General features: G+C 39.4%; 1 protein-coding gene across 1 annotated transcript; it reads left to right on the plus strand.

Annotated features, from left to right (window-relative positions):
* The first annotated feature begins 1695 nt into the window (after positions 1–1695).
* On the plus strand, positions 1696–17065 carry nadsyn1 (NAD synthetase 1). The gene is made up of 21 exons (XM_037759771.1): positions 1696–1978; positions 3982–4042; positions 4270–4386; positions 5029–5082; positions 5193–5282; positions 6532–6583; positions 6689–6777; positions 6882–6999; positions 7182–7313; positions 8377–8448; positions 9083–9201; positions 9336–9384; positions 9486–9588; positions 10252–10420; positions 10624–10759; positions 11304–11410; positions 12814–12945; positions 13902–13971; positions 14609–14737; positions 15314–15490; positions 16089–17065. The coding sequence occupies exons 1-21, from the start codon at positions 1894–1896 to the stop codon at positions 16206–16208; spliced, it is 2181 nt and encodes a 726-aa protein (XP_037615699.1). The 5' UTR covers positions 1696–1893; the 3' UTR covers positions 16209–17065.
* Positions 17066–17627: the final 562 nt, after the last annotated feature.

Genomic DNA, 17627 nt, shown 5'->3' on the forward strand with positions numbered 1-17627 from the left:
TTGGTTTTATAGCCCACAACTTTATTGTTTTGTTTCAGTCTCACAGCTCTCATCAACCGGCAGCAGGCAGCTGTTTCCAGGGGGAAAAAAAGAAAGATAGATCTCTGGCGAATGGAGATATATATACTACTATGAACTCTAACGGTGGCTCTGACAACATGGACTGTTTTTATGATTATGGCCTTCAGCAATGGTGGAAAAAAATACTTACGACCTCAAGTCTACGATAAGATTTACTGTAATATTACTGTAAATATTGCTGTAAGCAAGAACATATCCAGCCAGTAAACAGTTATATCACGGTTTCCTTATTTATGATATTGTTTTGACTTTCTTCCTTTCTGCCTCTACTATGTGCTGAAAATATTAAAACTTTTCCATGAAGGACTGACATTACAGTATTTTCAAATAAAAGAACATTGTCAGTGAGAAGGATAGGGAAAGTGAGAGCAGCAGATGTGGGGGGCCACTTCAGGCCATCGGGTCCAAAGAGTGGATGATGAGTATCCCACTCCGACTTAAGACTGGAAACTGATTACTCTATGGAGACCGAGGGGCATCCCGGTGGGACTCCCTGCAGCTGTCTCAATTTGCCAGCAATGACGATAATTAAAAAATAACTTTGGGGAAATTTTATTGAGGACTTTGAGGACAGTTATTGTTAAAGTTATTGCAAAGTTTATATAAGTTAGAATAGGGACATGGTGGTTTTCATTGGTGGAAAGTAAGTACATTAACTCAAGTACTGTACTAAAGCACAATTGTGGGTGTTGAGTATTTTTCCTACTTCCAACACCTGCATTTTGAAAAAAACAAAAACATATAATAAGCTAAGAAAATACGGTGTTTTTCAAGGGTCAGCGGTTGACAACCTTTTTGACTTTTGACCTTCACTAGATATGGACAATGGAACCTGCCAAAACAAAAAATAAATGAATGAATGAATAAATAAAAGTCATTAAATGTAGCAAAAATGATATTAAAATAAATGTAGCCATTAGTTAATTGATCAAATGAGACATAAATTGATATTTCTGTTTTAATTTGCTTCTTTATTTTTTTATCTTTGTATTAAAACCCTTATTTATTTACACTTCTGTTTAATTTTCCCTTTTATTTATTTATTTATTTATTTGAGCACACGTATGCTCTGATGAAGGTCTGACAGACCGAATGCTTAGAATAAAGTGGAATACTGCATAGATCTAAGTGTGCGGATATCTTTTCTATCATCTTTTGGACTCATTGATTCTTCCACTGCCTTAGCAAAGATTAAAACAGGTGGAGCGGTTGTCATCCTGCATTACCTATTTATTACATTTTTTATTTTAAATTTATTTATCTATTTTTGAATTTATTTGTATTTATTCTTTTATTTTGCATTTATTTATTTATTTATTTGTGCACTTATTTATTTATGTATTATATATATATATATTAAATGTATGTATTAATTTATGCATTTATGATTTGTATTTTATTACGTTTTATTATTTTATTATTGTTATTTGCGATTAATCACGATTAAATACTTTAATTGATTGACAGCCCTAATATTTATATTATTTTGAAACTGTGGAATATATTTACTGAATGTTTTTTAATGAAAAATCTGAACATGTACTTTACACTACTATATTGAACTTGAACGGAAGTGTTCAGTCTCCTGTGGAGGCAGTAAAGTGCTCAGAAGCGTCTTAAACCACCAGAAGAAGAAGATCCAGACGTTCTGTAACTTCTGCAGATCCAGTTGAGTTTCCACACACTGTCAGGGAGATAAATAACTAGTCTACAGCTACTGTATCTAGCTATACATGTGCAAGCTTAATAGCATTTGCATTGACCTGCTCTGTTGTAGCAGCAAACTAACTAACTACCGTTATTACTAAGACCATGGGACGCAAAGTGACCCTCGCGACCTGCTCAGTGAATCAGTGGGCTCTGGACTTTGAAGGCAACCTGCAGAGAATCCTGAAGAGTGAGTCAGACTATTACTACTGGAGAGTCTCTGAAGCTGTTCTACCTGTAATGTACTGTAGCAACTTAGAGACTGTAACTGCTGTTAGAAGAAGGTGTAGTTTTATGGTTTTATTATTAACTTCATCATGCATGCAAAACCAACTTCCTCAAAACAGACCATAGTCTCTCTATAACATGTAACATGATGCAAGGTGTGTTGCATGAGTTTAAAAACCTCATATTAGATGCCTGCAGTGTAAACTGGTAAACTGACAAAGTGTGTCATGATTTCATATTAAAGGTCCCATATCTGTTTAATTTTCCCTTTTATTTATTTATGTATTCATTTTTCAATGTATCTATTTATTCTTGCATTTATTTTTATTTATTCTTTTATTTTCTTATATATATATATATATATATATATATATATATATAATTAAATGTATGTATTTATTAATGTATCTTTTATTTATATTTTAATACTTTTTATTATTTTATTATTATTAATAATCACAATTAAATACTTTAAAGGTCCTATATCCTGCTCATACTGGTTCATACTTGTATTTTGTGTTTCTACTAGAACATGTTTACATGCTGTAATGTTCAAAACATTTTCTCATACTGTCTGCCTGAATATCCCTGTATTTACCCTCTGTCTGAAACGCTCCGTTTTAGTGCATTTCAACGGAATTGCGTTGCTAGGCAACAGTTTGGGTCCATGTTTACTTCCTGTCAGCTGATGATATTCACATACACTGCAACAGGAAATAAACTGGGACACATTTAGAATGTTTACGTTTAAAACCGTGTAATAGTCTAAATATTGTATATTTGTGACATCACAAATGGACAGAAATCCTAACGACTTGTTTCAAACGCACAATTTCTGAATACGGGCTGTGTGTATTTCTCCGTATATTGAGCATTTTGATAGTTTAACACTATTTATAAAGCAGTTAAATCTGCTTTATAATGTAAAAGATGTGAAAATGTCACTTTTTACAATATGAGACCTTTAAAACTGCAGTGGGTAGAAATGGATGTTATTTTATAAAACGGTCACTATATCCTGATAGTAGTGCATGAGACAGGTAATCTGAAAAAAATCATGCGTCCTCCGGTGCTCCTAATGGCAGACCTGAGGAAAACAACCAATCAGAGCTGATCTGGAGTCTGCCATCCAGCTGCCGTCTCTGAGCAACTGTCAATCACTCGCGAACTCCGATTAAATGGCAGCGCTGATCAAATATAAATCAATATTCTGTTGCTGTAATGCCTATTTCTCACCTCAAATGTTTTCAGAAAAACATCTTGTAGTGTACTGTTTAGCTGTAAAATTAGAAAGTTGGTGACCCGGCAGCATGGGCGCCGGAAGTTTACGACCCTGTCTACTTTCTTTCTAAGGTCGTGAATCACTGTATCCCTGCAAATGCCCTGATATTGCAACACAGCAAAAAAGACGTTCAATCATTCCCCTCCACCCCGTGCATGTCCAGACTTGAGGGTGTCAGAAGTGTTTTTACTCTACAGATGTGCTCTCAGATGTGTGCTGAGTTGTTGCTGTACAGTGCCCCCTCTGTCCCTGTGGGGATAATGCATGGACACTTCTTCCACCAATTACATTTGTGATTTGTGCAGCTGAAGCCACAGTAACAACATTTTATGTTGTTAATATCTAACCATAAGCTCGACCCGTCTACACTAGAAATTAAAAGTCAAGATATTTCTGCCTTTGCTGCTTCGATTGTGACCTATCGATCTCTCACAGGTCTCCTAACTTTGTGGAAGTGCAATAGTGAATCTAAAACTGGTATCTGCTTCCACCACTGGTCAATGCATACAGAACCAACAATAGTGTTTTGCCAAAATAACAATAATCCTGCCTGTTGTCTGTCTGTCTGTCTGTCTGTCTGTCTGTCTGTCTGTCTGTCTGTCTGCCTGTCTGTCTGTCTGTCTGTCTGCCTGTCTGTCTGTCTGTCTGTCTGTGTGTCTGTGTGTCTGTGTGTCTCTCTGCAGGTATTGAGGTCGCTAAAGCTCATGGAGCCAAATACAGACTGGGCCCAGAGCTGGAGATATGGTATGATGATGGCACACTGACATGTGTATATTCACATATTGAAATGCAATACAGTAGTATAAATAGTTTTTGTCCAAACTATCATCTTTACAGCTACTGGATTAAAGGCAATAAAATATTGTCGGCACCTTGTAGTGCAGAGCTTCTATAAGGTGCTAACAACGCCAGAGTTTGAGATTTACTTCACTGACGTGTCTTTTCTGATTCCCTACATTTCTTTTTTACAGCGGTTACGGCTGTGCAGACCACTTCTATGAGTCGGACACGTTGCTCCACAGTTTTCAGGTCCTGAGGAAGCTTCTAGAGTCTCCCGTCACCCAGGACATCATCTGTGATGTGGGGATGTGGGTATCACCTTGAAACCATCAGACTGGTTCAAAAGCTGTGTTCTGTCTAAACAAAGAGCACCACGTTGTTTTAGCAGATTATTGGACATTTGACATTTCATATCAAAGGGCTTCAGTATCCCATAAATCATGAAAGGTAACAGGTGTTGCTAGGGCTGCATGATTTTGAAAAAATATCTAATTGCGATTATTTGTACTGATATTATAATTGCGATATGATTTGCGATATTAGAGGGAACGATCACTTTGACATCATTATTCTCATTTTCATTGAAAAACATATGAAAATGATTATGGTGTGATTTTTGCAAGGATCTGTAGCAAACAAAGAGGTTTTCTTAAGCCCGTGAAGTATGAAGTGTAGGCCAGAACATTGAATATCGCAGCAGTCCATATTGCAGTTTCGATAAAATGTTGATGAACTGTACAGCCCTAGTTGATTCAAACTGCTGTGACTCTAAATGTTTTTAGTTTTAATTAAAACAATGTATGCATTGCTCAGGAGACGGGACACTTTTCATATTTGCAGCCCCCATTTCTAAATTTAAACTGACAGAACAAGCTTGTTTTTACCTATAAAAAGATCTCACCTTGTGTTGCTGGAAGTCCCGTTTGGTGACACATTCTGTTCCCCTTCAGGCCCATCATGCATCATAATGTGCGCTACAACTGTCGGGTCCTGTTCCTCAACAGGTACGTCAGCACACCAGTCTGGTCCCTTCTATTTTTATGCACGTTATATATAACTTGGCTGGACTTTTTTTTTTTTTTTTTATCTCTGACGTTTGTCCTCCATCCTGTAGAAAGATACTGCTGATCAGACCTAAAATGATGATGGCCAACTACGGGATCTACCGAGAGATGCGCTGGTTCTCACCTTGGAACCAGTTAAGGTCGGTCATCACTCAGAAGTCTACCACAGACCCTCTTTATCACTCTGTCCCTCCATCTTTATAAGAACACTTAATTGTATATATATGATTTATATTTGCAAATGATTTATTGTATTCATTACTTTCATTTGCAATGAATCTTACACATGATATTTAATTGTTTATGGTATGATGAGGGCAATACAGAGATGTTTGACAAGAAGGAGCTAGTACGAAGCATGGGGAAACCATGAGCACCTAAACGTTTAAAAAGATACACCTTCTTACAACTCCAAAGCAGACAACAACCTCCGAGAAGGGGCTTCTGAGAAATGAAGCCAATGCAGAAGTGTCTTAAACCTGCATTCTTTCTAACAGCCAGCAGGGGGCGACTCCTCTGGTTGCAAAAAGAAGTCTGATTGTATAGAAGTCTATGAGAAAATGAGCCTACTTCTCACTTGATTTATTACCTCAGTAAATATTGTAAACATGAGTTTATGATCTCAATCGCTAGTTTCAAGTCTTCTTCACTACAGCATGATGTTCATTTAGTAAATTATGGTCCCATTTAGAGTCAAATAGACCATAAAGCAGGGGATGCTTTCGGGCGTGTGGCTACCTTGTGATTGGCAGGTCGCTATCACGGTGTTGTCCGGTCTGGGAGTTGTCCGTCACAGTTTGTTTTCAGGTCATGAAAGTTGATCATAACATTTTGATCGCTTAAAAACGTCTTAATCAGCGTTCAGTTGTACTTAGCTCCACCCTCTCGTGTCACTTCTGGTCGCAAAAAAACAATATGGAGACGGCAAAAATGCCTAGGTTCAAAACGGCAGTCCACAAACCAATGTGTGACGTCACTGTGACTACGTCCACTTCTCATATACAGTCTATGGTCCAAAGCTGTCTTATTTACATGATGGAGCTCGTTAGCTAGCAGCCTGGTCACCAATGCATTCAACAGTGAGCTGCGTTTCAGTCAGTCAGAGTAGGGACAGTGATCAAACCTGGCAAACCCACCATTAGGACAGGATTATCTAATGCTTACTGCTGAAACCACAACGTCTCATCTTCTATTTCTGTTAAATACACAAGATGTATTGAGATATGAGTTGTATTTTTTTTTACTTTTGTGGAAGCTAGAACACTTAGTCTTTGAGCTAAGGCCAAATCTTTGATGCAGTTTTGTTTACCAGTAAAGTGATTTTATTTCACGTTGGGAAATGACAGGCACGGTAGTGAAGGTACTTGTCTTTTTGCTTGTTTCTTCAAGGCATGTGGAGGAGTATTTCCTGCCCAGAATGATCCAGGAGGTAACAGGGCAGGTAAGAAAAAAGCAACCTTATCATCGTAATTTTTTCCTCCACAGTAAACATTAGCAAAGAGAGGGTCGGAGTTTTTACATCCCTCTGTTTCTTTGTGTTCATCAGGATACAGTCCCATTCGGTGACTGTGTGCTGTCCACAAAGGACACCTGCATCGGCACTGAGATATGCGCGGAGCTGTGGAACCCCAGAAGGTACAGTACAGCAACAGAAGATTGTATATAAGGATTACATGGGTGTTGTAGTTTTCTGTGTACTGTCTGAAACACAACCCTAACTCCTAACTCTTTTACCTCAGCCCCCATATTCAGATGGGTCTGGATGGGGTTGAAATCTTTACCAACTCGTCTGCCAGCTGCCATGAGCTCCGCAAAGCTCACCAAAGAGTCAACCTGGTCAAGACAGCCACCACCAAGGTACACTTTAACCCTCTGAAGCCCAAAACACAGGCAATGCAAAGCAGAGATCACCAGAGGGCAGTGTTGCACCACAAATAGACGACACAGTACCACCATAACCTCCTGTGTTCTTAACACAATGCAACAGCTTGTCTAAAATCAGCAACAGCATTCAGTGTGTATTGTTGTTGTTGTTTCAGAGTGGAGGTATCTACATGTATGCCAACATGAGGGGCTGCGATGGAGACCGTGTCTACTATGACGGTTGTGCCATGGTGGCCATCAACGGAGACGTGGTGGCTCAGGGAGCACAGTTCTCACTTAGTGATGTGGTATGTACGGACATGGAAAAGAACCAGACCCGGCTACCTGCGAATAAGTTTTTATCTAGTGGGAAATATGAAATGATAGGTGTGACGTGACATTATTCTAGGTGTGGACAAAGGAATGAGTTTCCTGTGTGTACAGGCCTATTGGGTAAGTGTTGCAGGGCAGGTCGTACACACAGACAGCCGGCAGACAGACAGCATTCCTGAGTCACAAGAGAGCCAGACTGATCTCTGTGTGTGTAACACTTTACACATTTTACAGGTCCGCAAATTTCATGGTAATTAGGTGAATATTAGCAAGTAACCTATTTGAAATTTCTTTGGAATTACTGCCAAATTACCCCAAAATTTACCTCAACATTTATAAAACAAAAGTTTGTTTGGCTGTCTTGACTTGGGACTTGACTCTGGACTCTTATTATATTATTATTTTTTATTATTTTTATTTATTTATTATATTTATTATATTTATTATATTTATTATATTTATTTATTTATTTTTATTTTTATTTTTTTATTTCTCCTATTTCCCAATAAGCAGTAATAAATAGCTGGTAATTTATTTAATACATTTCCAGGAAAAGAATACAAAGTTAATTGTTATGCTTTATTTCCATGTCTGCTGATAAATAGATGATAATTAGCAAATACCTTCTGTGGAATTTCTTAAAAAAAACTCCCTGAATCATTACATTAGCTACCAGGTTACATCTGTGTAGCCTTGCTTTTGGGGACAAAATGCACGTCCCCATAACGTAAATCATTACATATTAGAGTGAAGACTTGGTTTAAAGTTAGGGCAAGGTTAGGTTTCAGTTAATTAGAATAAGGGTTAGGATTAGGCATGAAGCAGTTCTGGTTAGGGTGAGTCTCCAGGAAATAAATGCCAGTCAATGTCCTCTAAAGTGATGGAAACACAACATGGGTGTGAGTGTGTAAGTGGTTAAGGTTAGGATTAGGCAAGTAGTGGTTATGGTTATGGTTCTGAAGTGAACGTCTCTGTGTGTGTGTGTGTGTGTGTGTGTGTGTGTGTGTGTGTGTATGTGTGTGTGTGTGTGTGTTGTAGGAGGTGATTACAGCCACTCTTGACCTTGAGGATGTGCGTAGCTACAGAGGAGAAGTCTGCCAGCCGAACATGGTAAGACAGCACAGCCCTAAAACCTTTGTAATGTACAAATGTATGTATATATTTATTATTGGAAATCAATTATCAACACAAAACAATGACAGATATTGTCCAGAAACCCTCACAGGTACTGCATTTAGCATAAAACAATATGCTCAAATCATAACATGGCAAACTGCAGCCCAACAGGCAACAACAGCTGTCAGTGTGTCAGTATGCTGACTTGACTATGACTTGCCCCAAACTGCATGTGATTATCATAAAGTGGGCATGTCTGTAAAGGGGAGACTCGTGGGTACCCATAGAACCCATTTTCATTCACATATCTTGAGGTTAGAGGTCAAGGGACCCCTTTGAAAAAGGCCACGCCAGTTTTTCCTCGCCAAAATTTAGCGTAAGTTTGGAGCATTATTTATCCTCCTTTGGGTCAAGCTAGCATGACATGATTGGTACCGATGGATTGCTTAGGTTTTATAGTTTCATATGTTGCCAGTATCTTCTTTTAGCTTTAAAACTGGTTCAGTTAGACAGTCACACATAGCTCAGTCACAAGTAATAACACCTTTCTCCATTTCCTGATCACTGTTTTTGGTTTTGTACGTGTCACTCTGTCTCTCCATTTCCTCTCCTACTTCTCTGTTTGCAGGAAAGTGAACCTTGCCACAGGATTAAAGTTGACTTCTCTTTATCCAGTGGTGATGATATCTACCTCCCTACCCACCAACCAATAACATGGAGCTTCCATACACCAGAGGAAGAGATCAGGTACAAATACTTACATTTCATTTGGTACAACATATGTATTTTTTCTTCACATAAAACCAGTATCATCTAGTAGCTTCTGCAAAGGGGCAGTTAAAGAAAGCCAGTGAACAACAGCTGTCACCTGTGTTGTTCAGTCTAGGGCCGGCCTGCTGGCTGTGGGACTACCTGAGGAGAAGTGGACAGGTGAGGAAGAACACACACACACACTGAAAACAATTGTGCTGCTGTAATTGTGTGTGTCTCATTTGGAGGTTATTATGTGACGGTTGTGATTTGTGTCCCAGGCTGGTTTTCTGCTGCCTCTGAGTGGAGGTGTCGACAGCTCCTCCACCGCCTGTATCGTCCACTCCATGTGTGTGCTGCTCTGCCAGGCTGTAGAGGACGGCAGTGAGTACGCACTTTAACGCATTAACACAACTTGCGATTTTTTGGTTGTAGCCTAAAACCTAAAGAATCCATCGGTACCAACCATTTCATGCTACCTTGTCAAGAAGGAGGTTAAATAACGCTCCAAACTTAGGCTAAATTTTGGCGAGAAAAAACTGTCATGGCCATTTTCAAAGGGTCCCTTGACCTCTGACCTCAAGATCAGTGAATGTAAATGGGTTCTATGGGTACCCACGATTCTCCCCTTTACAGACATGCCCACTTTATGATAATCACATGCAGTTTGGGGGCAAGTCATAGTCAAGTCAGCACACTGACACACTGACAGCTGTTGTTGCCTGTTGGGCTGCAGTTTGCCATGTTATGATTTGAGCATATTGTTTTATGCTAAATGCAGTACCTGTGAGGGTTTCTGGACAATATCTGTCATTGTTTTGTGTTGGTAATTGATTTCCAATAATAAATATATACATACATTTGTATAAAACAAGCATATTTGCCCACTCCCTTGTTGATAAGAGGATTAAATACTTGACAAATCTCCCTTTAAGGTACATTTTGAACAGACAAAAAATGTGTGATTAACTATTTTAATCAATTGACAGCCCTAACATATATACTGTATATATATCCCCTTCTTCTTTCTCTCTGTCCATCTACCAGACAGACAGGTACTGGAGGATGTTCGCAGAGTGGTAGGGGATGACTCCTACCGTCCTCAGCACCCAAAGGAGCTGTGTGGTCGCATCTTCACCACCTGCTACATGGCCAGCGAAAACTCCTCACAGGACACGTGCAGCAGGGCCAAAGACCTGGCCAAGCAGATCGGCAGGTAGGCACGATTCAATCTGAGCACGTCAAATAATAATGAATATAGGCCATTATATTATTATTTATTTCAAACCCAGAGAAGCCGGGAGCTTTACAGTGCAGCTTCGTCTCTAGTCTACATTATCTCCTGTAGAGTTATTGTCCTTTAGTTGCTTTGGAATAAAACTGTTTTCATCCTTTGTCATTTGTCTCTTTGTTTTGCAGCACGCACATGAATATTAACATAGATATGGCGGTGAAAGGCATTATGGGTATCTTCTCAGTGGTTACTGGAACTTGTCCTCTGTTTCGCGCCAATGGAGGAAGCCACCGAGAGAACCTGGCTCTGCAGAATGTTCAGGTTAGACACTCAGTCACACTCCGTCTGAGTCTCTGTTTGTGTCATCATGACAGTTTCTTTCCTCCTCCTCTTTTTCTCGCTTTATTCTTTTACTCAGTTGACCACGTTTTAACGTCTCTCATCGACGTGTTCTGACAGTTTAACCACAGTGGTCTTCACACTGACGCTGTGACCGGTTTGCAGTTTTTATCAGTGCCACAGGCAGTGTAGTATTCACTTCCTGTTCAGCCCAGTCGCACAGCAGTTCATGAAATAGTCACAAAATTTAATGTATTGATTCGTGTACATGGAATTTAAGTAGTTTTATTTTGAAAAGCCTGGAGTGGAAATTTACATATGCGTCACGTGTTGCTGGACATTCGTAGAAAAACGCACAGAAAATACGTTGTTGAAAGTCGTGCTGAGCATCACAAAAAAAAGGGAAATTCGTGTCTATGTACACGAATCAAATAGATACAATTTTGTGACTATTTCATGAACTGCAGTGACACTGTTGTCCTGTGTGTGTGTGTGTGTGTGTGTGTGTGTGTGTGTGTGTTGCCAGGCTCGAGTGAGGATGGTCCTGGCCTACCTGTTTGCCCAGCTGAGTCTGTGGTCCCGGGGGAAGCCAGGTGGATTGCTGGTGCTGGGCTCAGCCAACGTAGATGAGAGGTATTACTGCAGCTAGCACCTGACCACAGACATAGTCGTATTTCATATTTCTTTTTTAAAATAAATTAGGAGCTCATGTGAGAACTGCTCAAAGACGCCTCGCAGACACATTCCAGATATCTAGCGTGCTAAATATCTGGACCTGTCCAGTATTCTGGCCACGAGCTACAGCCAATGAGAGCAGGAGATACGGGTTGATGACAGGATCAGTTTACTGTTTTTGACTTTTTTGGTGAATTTATTTTTGTAGACAAAAGCCACAAGAGGCTGAAGTGCAGCACTCCCCCAGGTTCTAAATAGGACTAAAAGCATTCATGTTTTCTTCCAGGTGAGTTTTAATTTCTCCATGCACTCTAAACACAAGGTACATACTGTATGTATTGTGTGTTAGCAAGTTATGTAGATTAAAACTCAACCTGGAAGAAAACATGAAAGCTTTTAGTGTATAACATTTGGGTAGTGGTGCACTTCAGCCTCTTGTGACCGAAATGAGAATTACAACAATAAGCACGGTGATCCGGAAATAAAAGAAAGAAGAAAATCCACCTGTTTCACAGATGGAGAATTGTTTTATTTAAGGAAGTAAGAAAGAATATCCTGGAAAACCTTTTTCCTCACCTGTTCTTAAGTCATAAACACAACAGAGAAAACAATCGCTGAAGCAAGCTGAAGAGATTTTAACGTTTTGTTCTACGATATAAAATACATCCATAAAATTTCCCACATGAATTTTGAAACCTTTATCTCGCGACCGTGGTATAGTTCGTTTATAGCCTCACGTTAACTGTTTACTTCTGGTGACTGAATTCATATTTCAATTCAGAAATCATTAAAGCGGTGTTCATTTGTGGAGATTATCTTGCTGAACAAAACGTAAAAAAGTATCAGAAACGTTTGTTTGCCACAGAGTTTATTTTCCGCAGTAATCAAAAACAAAATCTTGGCTTTTTGTCGAGGGAACCAGGACAATGCCAACTTCCTGGTTGGCATACTATAATACGCTGTACCTGGAGCGCTGTATTCATTTCATTGATTTCAGAGGACAAAATGTAAGCTCCCCAACAAAAAGTCGAACCTGGTTCAAGTTTTGCCACAACACAATGCAACGTACGCTGCTTCAGCCAATCAAATACATGCAAGCGCTCATTCCTGGTAGCTGACTTTGTGATCATTCTATTGTTATTTTCCTGACAATCATCAAAAGGGAGGATAGAGTGATTGCAGCAGTGATAACATGTAAAGTCCTGTCTCAGTGTTACAAACCGCAGTGAAGTGTTTTGAAAGGTTTATGTTACTCAAACTGGCCCTCTTGGATCGTATTGCATCGACCTACCGGATACATTTCTTTGTGGAGAATAATTACAGCCTTACTTTTCTCCTGTTAAACAACTTCTCCTGCTCAGTCTCACAGGTTATTTCACAAAGTACGACTGCTCCAGTGCTGACATCAACCCAATAGGAGGCATCAGCAAGACGGACCTGAAGAGTTTCCTGCTTTACTGCGTCGAGCAGTTCCGGCTCACCGCTCTGAGAGGGTACGGTCAGCTGACAAACTTGAACTGTTGGGTAATACACCTGTTAGTGTTCGAGAACACAGACACCGCAAAAAGGTGGAAGGGTTAGAAAGCTGAAGCAGAAATCAGTTCCCGTATTTTACCTTCTAGGTAGAAGTGGAAGTAGCATCAGCATTTATGGGAAATGTGTCAGAAACATCAGCACCACCAGCTTTAATGGTCTTGGCCTTGATTTTGGCCTTGGTTTTACTGTTAAAGGGGACATATCATCCACCGTTTTTGTCTTTGTTAGGGGGGGTACAGGGGTTCTTTAGGGGGAGATAGCAGGTCAACAGTAGATGTCACATAGAAGTGGTGTACATCATCTGAAAGCTGGGAACCTGAAGATCAGTTTGAGATGCAGCTCAGCACTGTGTGTTAAGTTGTTCTAGTCATTAATCAGAAATAAACATGAATTAATTAAACAATAAATTGTGCAAGTATATGATAATATGATAAGTATATGATTTCCATCCCCATGCTCTATTATGCCTTGAGGAACACCATAGAAAAAGCCATGCTGTGCTTTGGTATCAGAGACTTTTGGCATTTTGAGATTTCTGCAAGAATTGCATTTTTCGGCGATTGGATGGCAAGAACTTCTGTTGTGTAAACTGCTCAGAAACCCCCTTATTGTCAGTCTACCTAGAAAAGCCATCCATCCTCTGAATGCTCTAGGTCTGTAGTTTGTGGCTGCAAAGTTTCATGAGGCTGTGATTATCCTAGAGGTCACCACAGGTCATTTTATACAGTTAGGTCAAATTTTAAAAAGTAGTTTCACTATAATGAAATGGCTACTATGGGGACTAACAGCGTGCGTGCGTGCATGTATGTATGTATTGTTAGGTTTCATGTAACAGTCATTGTTTCATAGAAACTTTGTCATATACTGCAAACCACAAACAGAGCATCTTGTGATGTTTTGGTTTCCTCTGCAGCATCCTGTCTGCTCCACCCACCGCTGAACTGGAGCCGCTGACTGACGGACAGGTGTCGCAGACAGACGAGGTAAGAACTGGAAATATGAATGTAGACCTTTTAACCTTTTGAGCTACTGTTACTCTAGGGTTTTCACTTATAAGTAACTTATTGCACATGAGTCCAGTTGGGGGAAAGAAACAACTTTTTACACATGGTAATGGTGTTTTAACTGCAACAGTTAAAACATCATTCAATAGTTTATATAGTGTTGTCAAGATATTAACCAGTAATATTTGTAAGCATATACTTGCCAACTACTCAAGTGGCAATATGCTTCCACAAGAAGAAAGGGACTAGTCTTCCTACAGTAGTATTATTATTATAGTATTATATGATATCAAAACAACAAACAAACAAACAATATTACAAATCTAACCTCTTTGTTCTTGTCAAAGTATTTTGTTATGGGAAGCATTCAACAGTTAGAATGCAATAAGTATGGGATAATGTACAGCGAGCCGGTCATTGTTGTGAAAGAATCCCAGACAGGGGATGGGGCTGAGTTTCAGGCTAGCTGCGGGTCGTAGAAACGACTTAACCTGACAGACTCAGCTCAGTCACTCTGCATATGGGACTATCAGCCGGCATTTGCTTTTATTTCCTCATCCTCCTTTTCCTATTTTCTTCCATCTTTTCTCTAACCGCCTCCCACCTCCGTCCTCAGGCAGACATGGGGATGACCTACCCCGAGTTATCTGTGATTGGACGACTGAGGAAGATCTCCAAGTGCGGCCCCTTCAGCATGTTCTGTAAACTCATTCACATGTGGAAGGATGCGCTCTCACCCACGGAGGTCAGTTAACTCCTTCACAGGGTGGGATATTTATTCTGCTGATGTGCTAGAGAATGTAACCCTCCTCTATAGGAATAATGTGGCGTCCATTCTTAAATAAACCCTAAATCTATAATGACATTTTATTGACTAGGTTTTCAGGGTTTTTTTTAGATTATTTTAGAGCTGAATGATTTAAGGAAAATATCTAGTTTTTTTCTCTGAATAATATTGTGATAACAATTTAAATTGCAATTATTTTCTATAAATTTAACCTTTATTTGTGGTACAAGACACACTTGTACCTAGAATAATTATAAATTTGACTTCTACGTGAATAGAATCAGATAAAACAAGGGTTATTGTTGTTGTTTTTTTTCAAACCAGTCAGTCAAAGAAAAGTCAACTTAGTAAACCAGGCTAATTCTGTATGGAGAAATTTATTTTTTTAATTATTAAAATTTGGCTGGGTGGTTAATAACACATTTTTCTGTGTTGTGACAAACTCAGAACAGATATTTATTTTGCTTTACTCCGACTTTAAAATGTGTTTTTTGAGCACTGATATGAATATTGTGTATCGTCGTCTTTCTTCAGGTGGCCCAGAAGGTGAAACACTTCTTCCGGATGTACTCGATGAACCGCCACAAGATGACCACGGTGACGCCGTCCTACCACGCCGAGAGCTACAGCCCCGATGACAACCGCTTTGACCTCCGACCTTTTCTCTATAACACTCGCTGGACCTGGCAGTTCAGGTGCATCGACAACCAGGTAGCAATAATAATGCTGCGATCAGACAAAGAGCGGAGCGACTTTTCGCTTTACTTGCGCGAGCTGGACCGCTGGTATCATTTGTGTACATTCACGTTAGACAAGGCGGAGAGGAGGAGGAGCTTGTCTCCATAGATACCAACGACTTTTCTCTCCGCTATTTCCGGCGTCAACCGTGGAATAAATAACAACTGCTGCTGCTTTGTACATGTTGCGGAAGTCCCAGATACTGTATGTCAGAAAACGAAACGCCGTCGTGTCTGGGTTCATAACATCACCCGGCGGCGAGCTGTATTTACATACAGCGCCATTGCACTGACTGCAAAGCCACACATCGCTGCTGTGGTATGAACCCAAAATAAACAGATTTTGCTGTGATTTAATTGCAATAAACAGATCTAAAGATGCTGAAATAACAACATAATGATGCCGATTTGTAAAAAGTAAACACACCATAAGTAAATCTATAGTTTACACTTAATACTTGGTAGTATATTAGTTTCTATTTGTAGTGCATACAATTAGTTCTCTTCTTTACAGTCACACTTTGTCTTCACATAAGTCTGACGTAAGTCATTCTAATTTCCATTTCTTTTAGATACCGCTGCTGAGGGCTCCATTGCTGGTTGCTGCTGTTGGAGGGACATCTTGGCCGGCCGGAGCAAAAGAAGCGTCCCCTAAAGCAGAACCTTTAAAAACAGGAAGTGACCAGTTGTAACTTCCCAAGGATCTCTTGGGATTTCTAGGTTATGAATGTGTTTATTTCTTTATACATCAGACTGGAGTTTGAGCTGAGAGACGATGTGTACGACCGGATTGTCTCACCAGTAACTAGTTTACAAGCTCATTATAAATCAATAAAAAGCTAAATCATAATCAGACGATAGCTGGTGGGTTACGAGATTTCATTTTGGCCAATGCGCTCCTCCTCTTTTTCTCTCCACACCGACTGTTTACCTGCATTCAACCAAAGCCTATAATATCCCATAAACATGTCTTTATTTAGACAGGGAAATAGATTGGGGTGTAATTTGATTTATTCATAATGCACATTCTGCCCAAGCTCGCCCTTACAGTACATCCTGTATATGGAATTGTGCTTTTGGGGTTGAGGTGAATAACAAGGCAAACACTAATTCTGAGGTGCTGGTTCTCAACCACTGGTTACGCTGTCAGGTGGAGGTTTTATTCCTGGGAGATTCTTCAGTTAAGGGTTAATGGTGCTCAATTACTACAACTACGACAGCTTAGATTAAGACTGTGAAAGATCTTTTCCTCCAACGTCTGGGACCTTTTGTTTAATGTTGTAAGTTGGTGTTTGGGGAAGGGTTGGGAGAGGTTGAGGGTTTGCTGGAAATAAAGTGAGTTCAAAAGACGTATTAAATTGTTTTTACCATGTGTTGTTTGTACATGTTGATTAATGACACAATGAATTATTCTGGGTGTAAGGTGTATTGGAGAGCTAAATCCCACCCCTTTCCTAATTTTCTTATTATGTCTCTGTTCTATGTTTGTCAGCTCGTTGTTTCTGTCATTGTTGATATTTGTCTGTTTACATAAATTTATATGTCTCTATGTCGACTCTTGAATGTTTTTTGTCGTTGTTGTTGTCTGTTTATTTGTTTATATGTCACCGCTGCTTTTTTTTAAGTAATATGGTTTGACTAAGATTATGATTATTATTATCACGTTTTTCCCTTCATTGGCTATTAATTTGAAAAAGAATGAAAACAAAGTAAATTTAGTCCTCCGAAGAGGGAGGTTGTGGTGGGCCCCAAAAAGAAGAAAAAGAAAGATGTATTGGAGAAAGCAACAGCAGCAAACATTAGTGTAGAGAAAAAGATGTGCCGGTTCAGCTGACAGCATAATTAACATGTTTCATCTTTCTTAGTACTGTTTTTTAATCTTATCTTTTTTCTTTCCATCATATACTTCTATCATAATTTTCTAAACCCTTATACACTTTTAAAATTCATTTAAAATAACTAAAGGTACTTTATGTAACTTTCAGAAAATCCATATTATTAATGATACCTGTGGCCGTTAAGTGAACTGCAGTCAGCCTCCTGACATCCCACCACATCGTCCATTAACTCCTGATAATGAACCCCTCATCGGGCATTATCCATCACATAAT

This window comes from Sebastes umbrosus, chromosome 2 (assembly GCF_015220745.1).
Source record: "Sebastes umbrosus isolate fSebUmb1 chromosome 2, fSebUmb1.pri, whole genome shotgun sequence".
In the NCBI taxonomy this organism is placed as follows: domain Eukaryota; kingdom Metazoa; phylum Chordata; class Actinopteri; order Perciformes; family Sebastidae; genus Sebastes; species Sebastes umbrosus.

Excerpts from the sequence above, each read along its gene's own strand:
- nadsyn1 (XM_037759771.1), top strand. The coding sequence starts at position 1,894 with ATGGGACGCAAAGTGACCCTCGCGACCTGCTCAGTGAATCAGTGGGCT. Across the intron at positions 5,083-5,192 it reads CGGGTCCTGTTCCTCAACAG|AAAGATACTGCTGATCAGAC; the intron begins GTACGTCAGCAC and ends TCCATCCTGTAG. Across the intron at positions 10,760-11,303 it reads TGGCTCTGCAGAATGTTCAG|GCTCGAGTGAGGATGGTCCT; the intron begins GTTAGACACTCA and ends GTGTGTTGCCAG.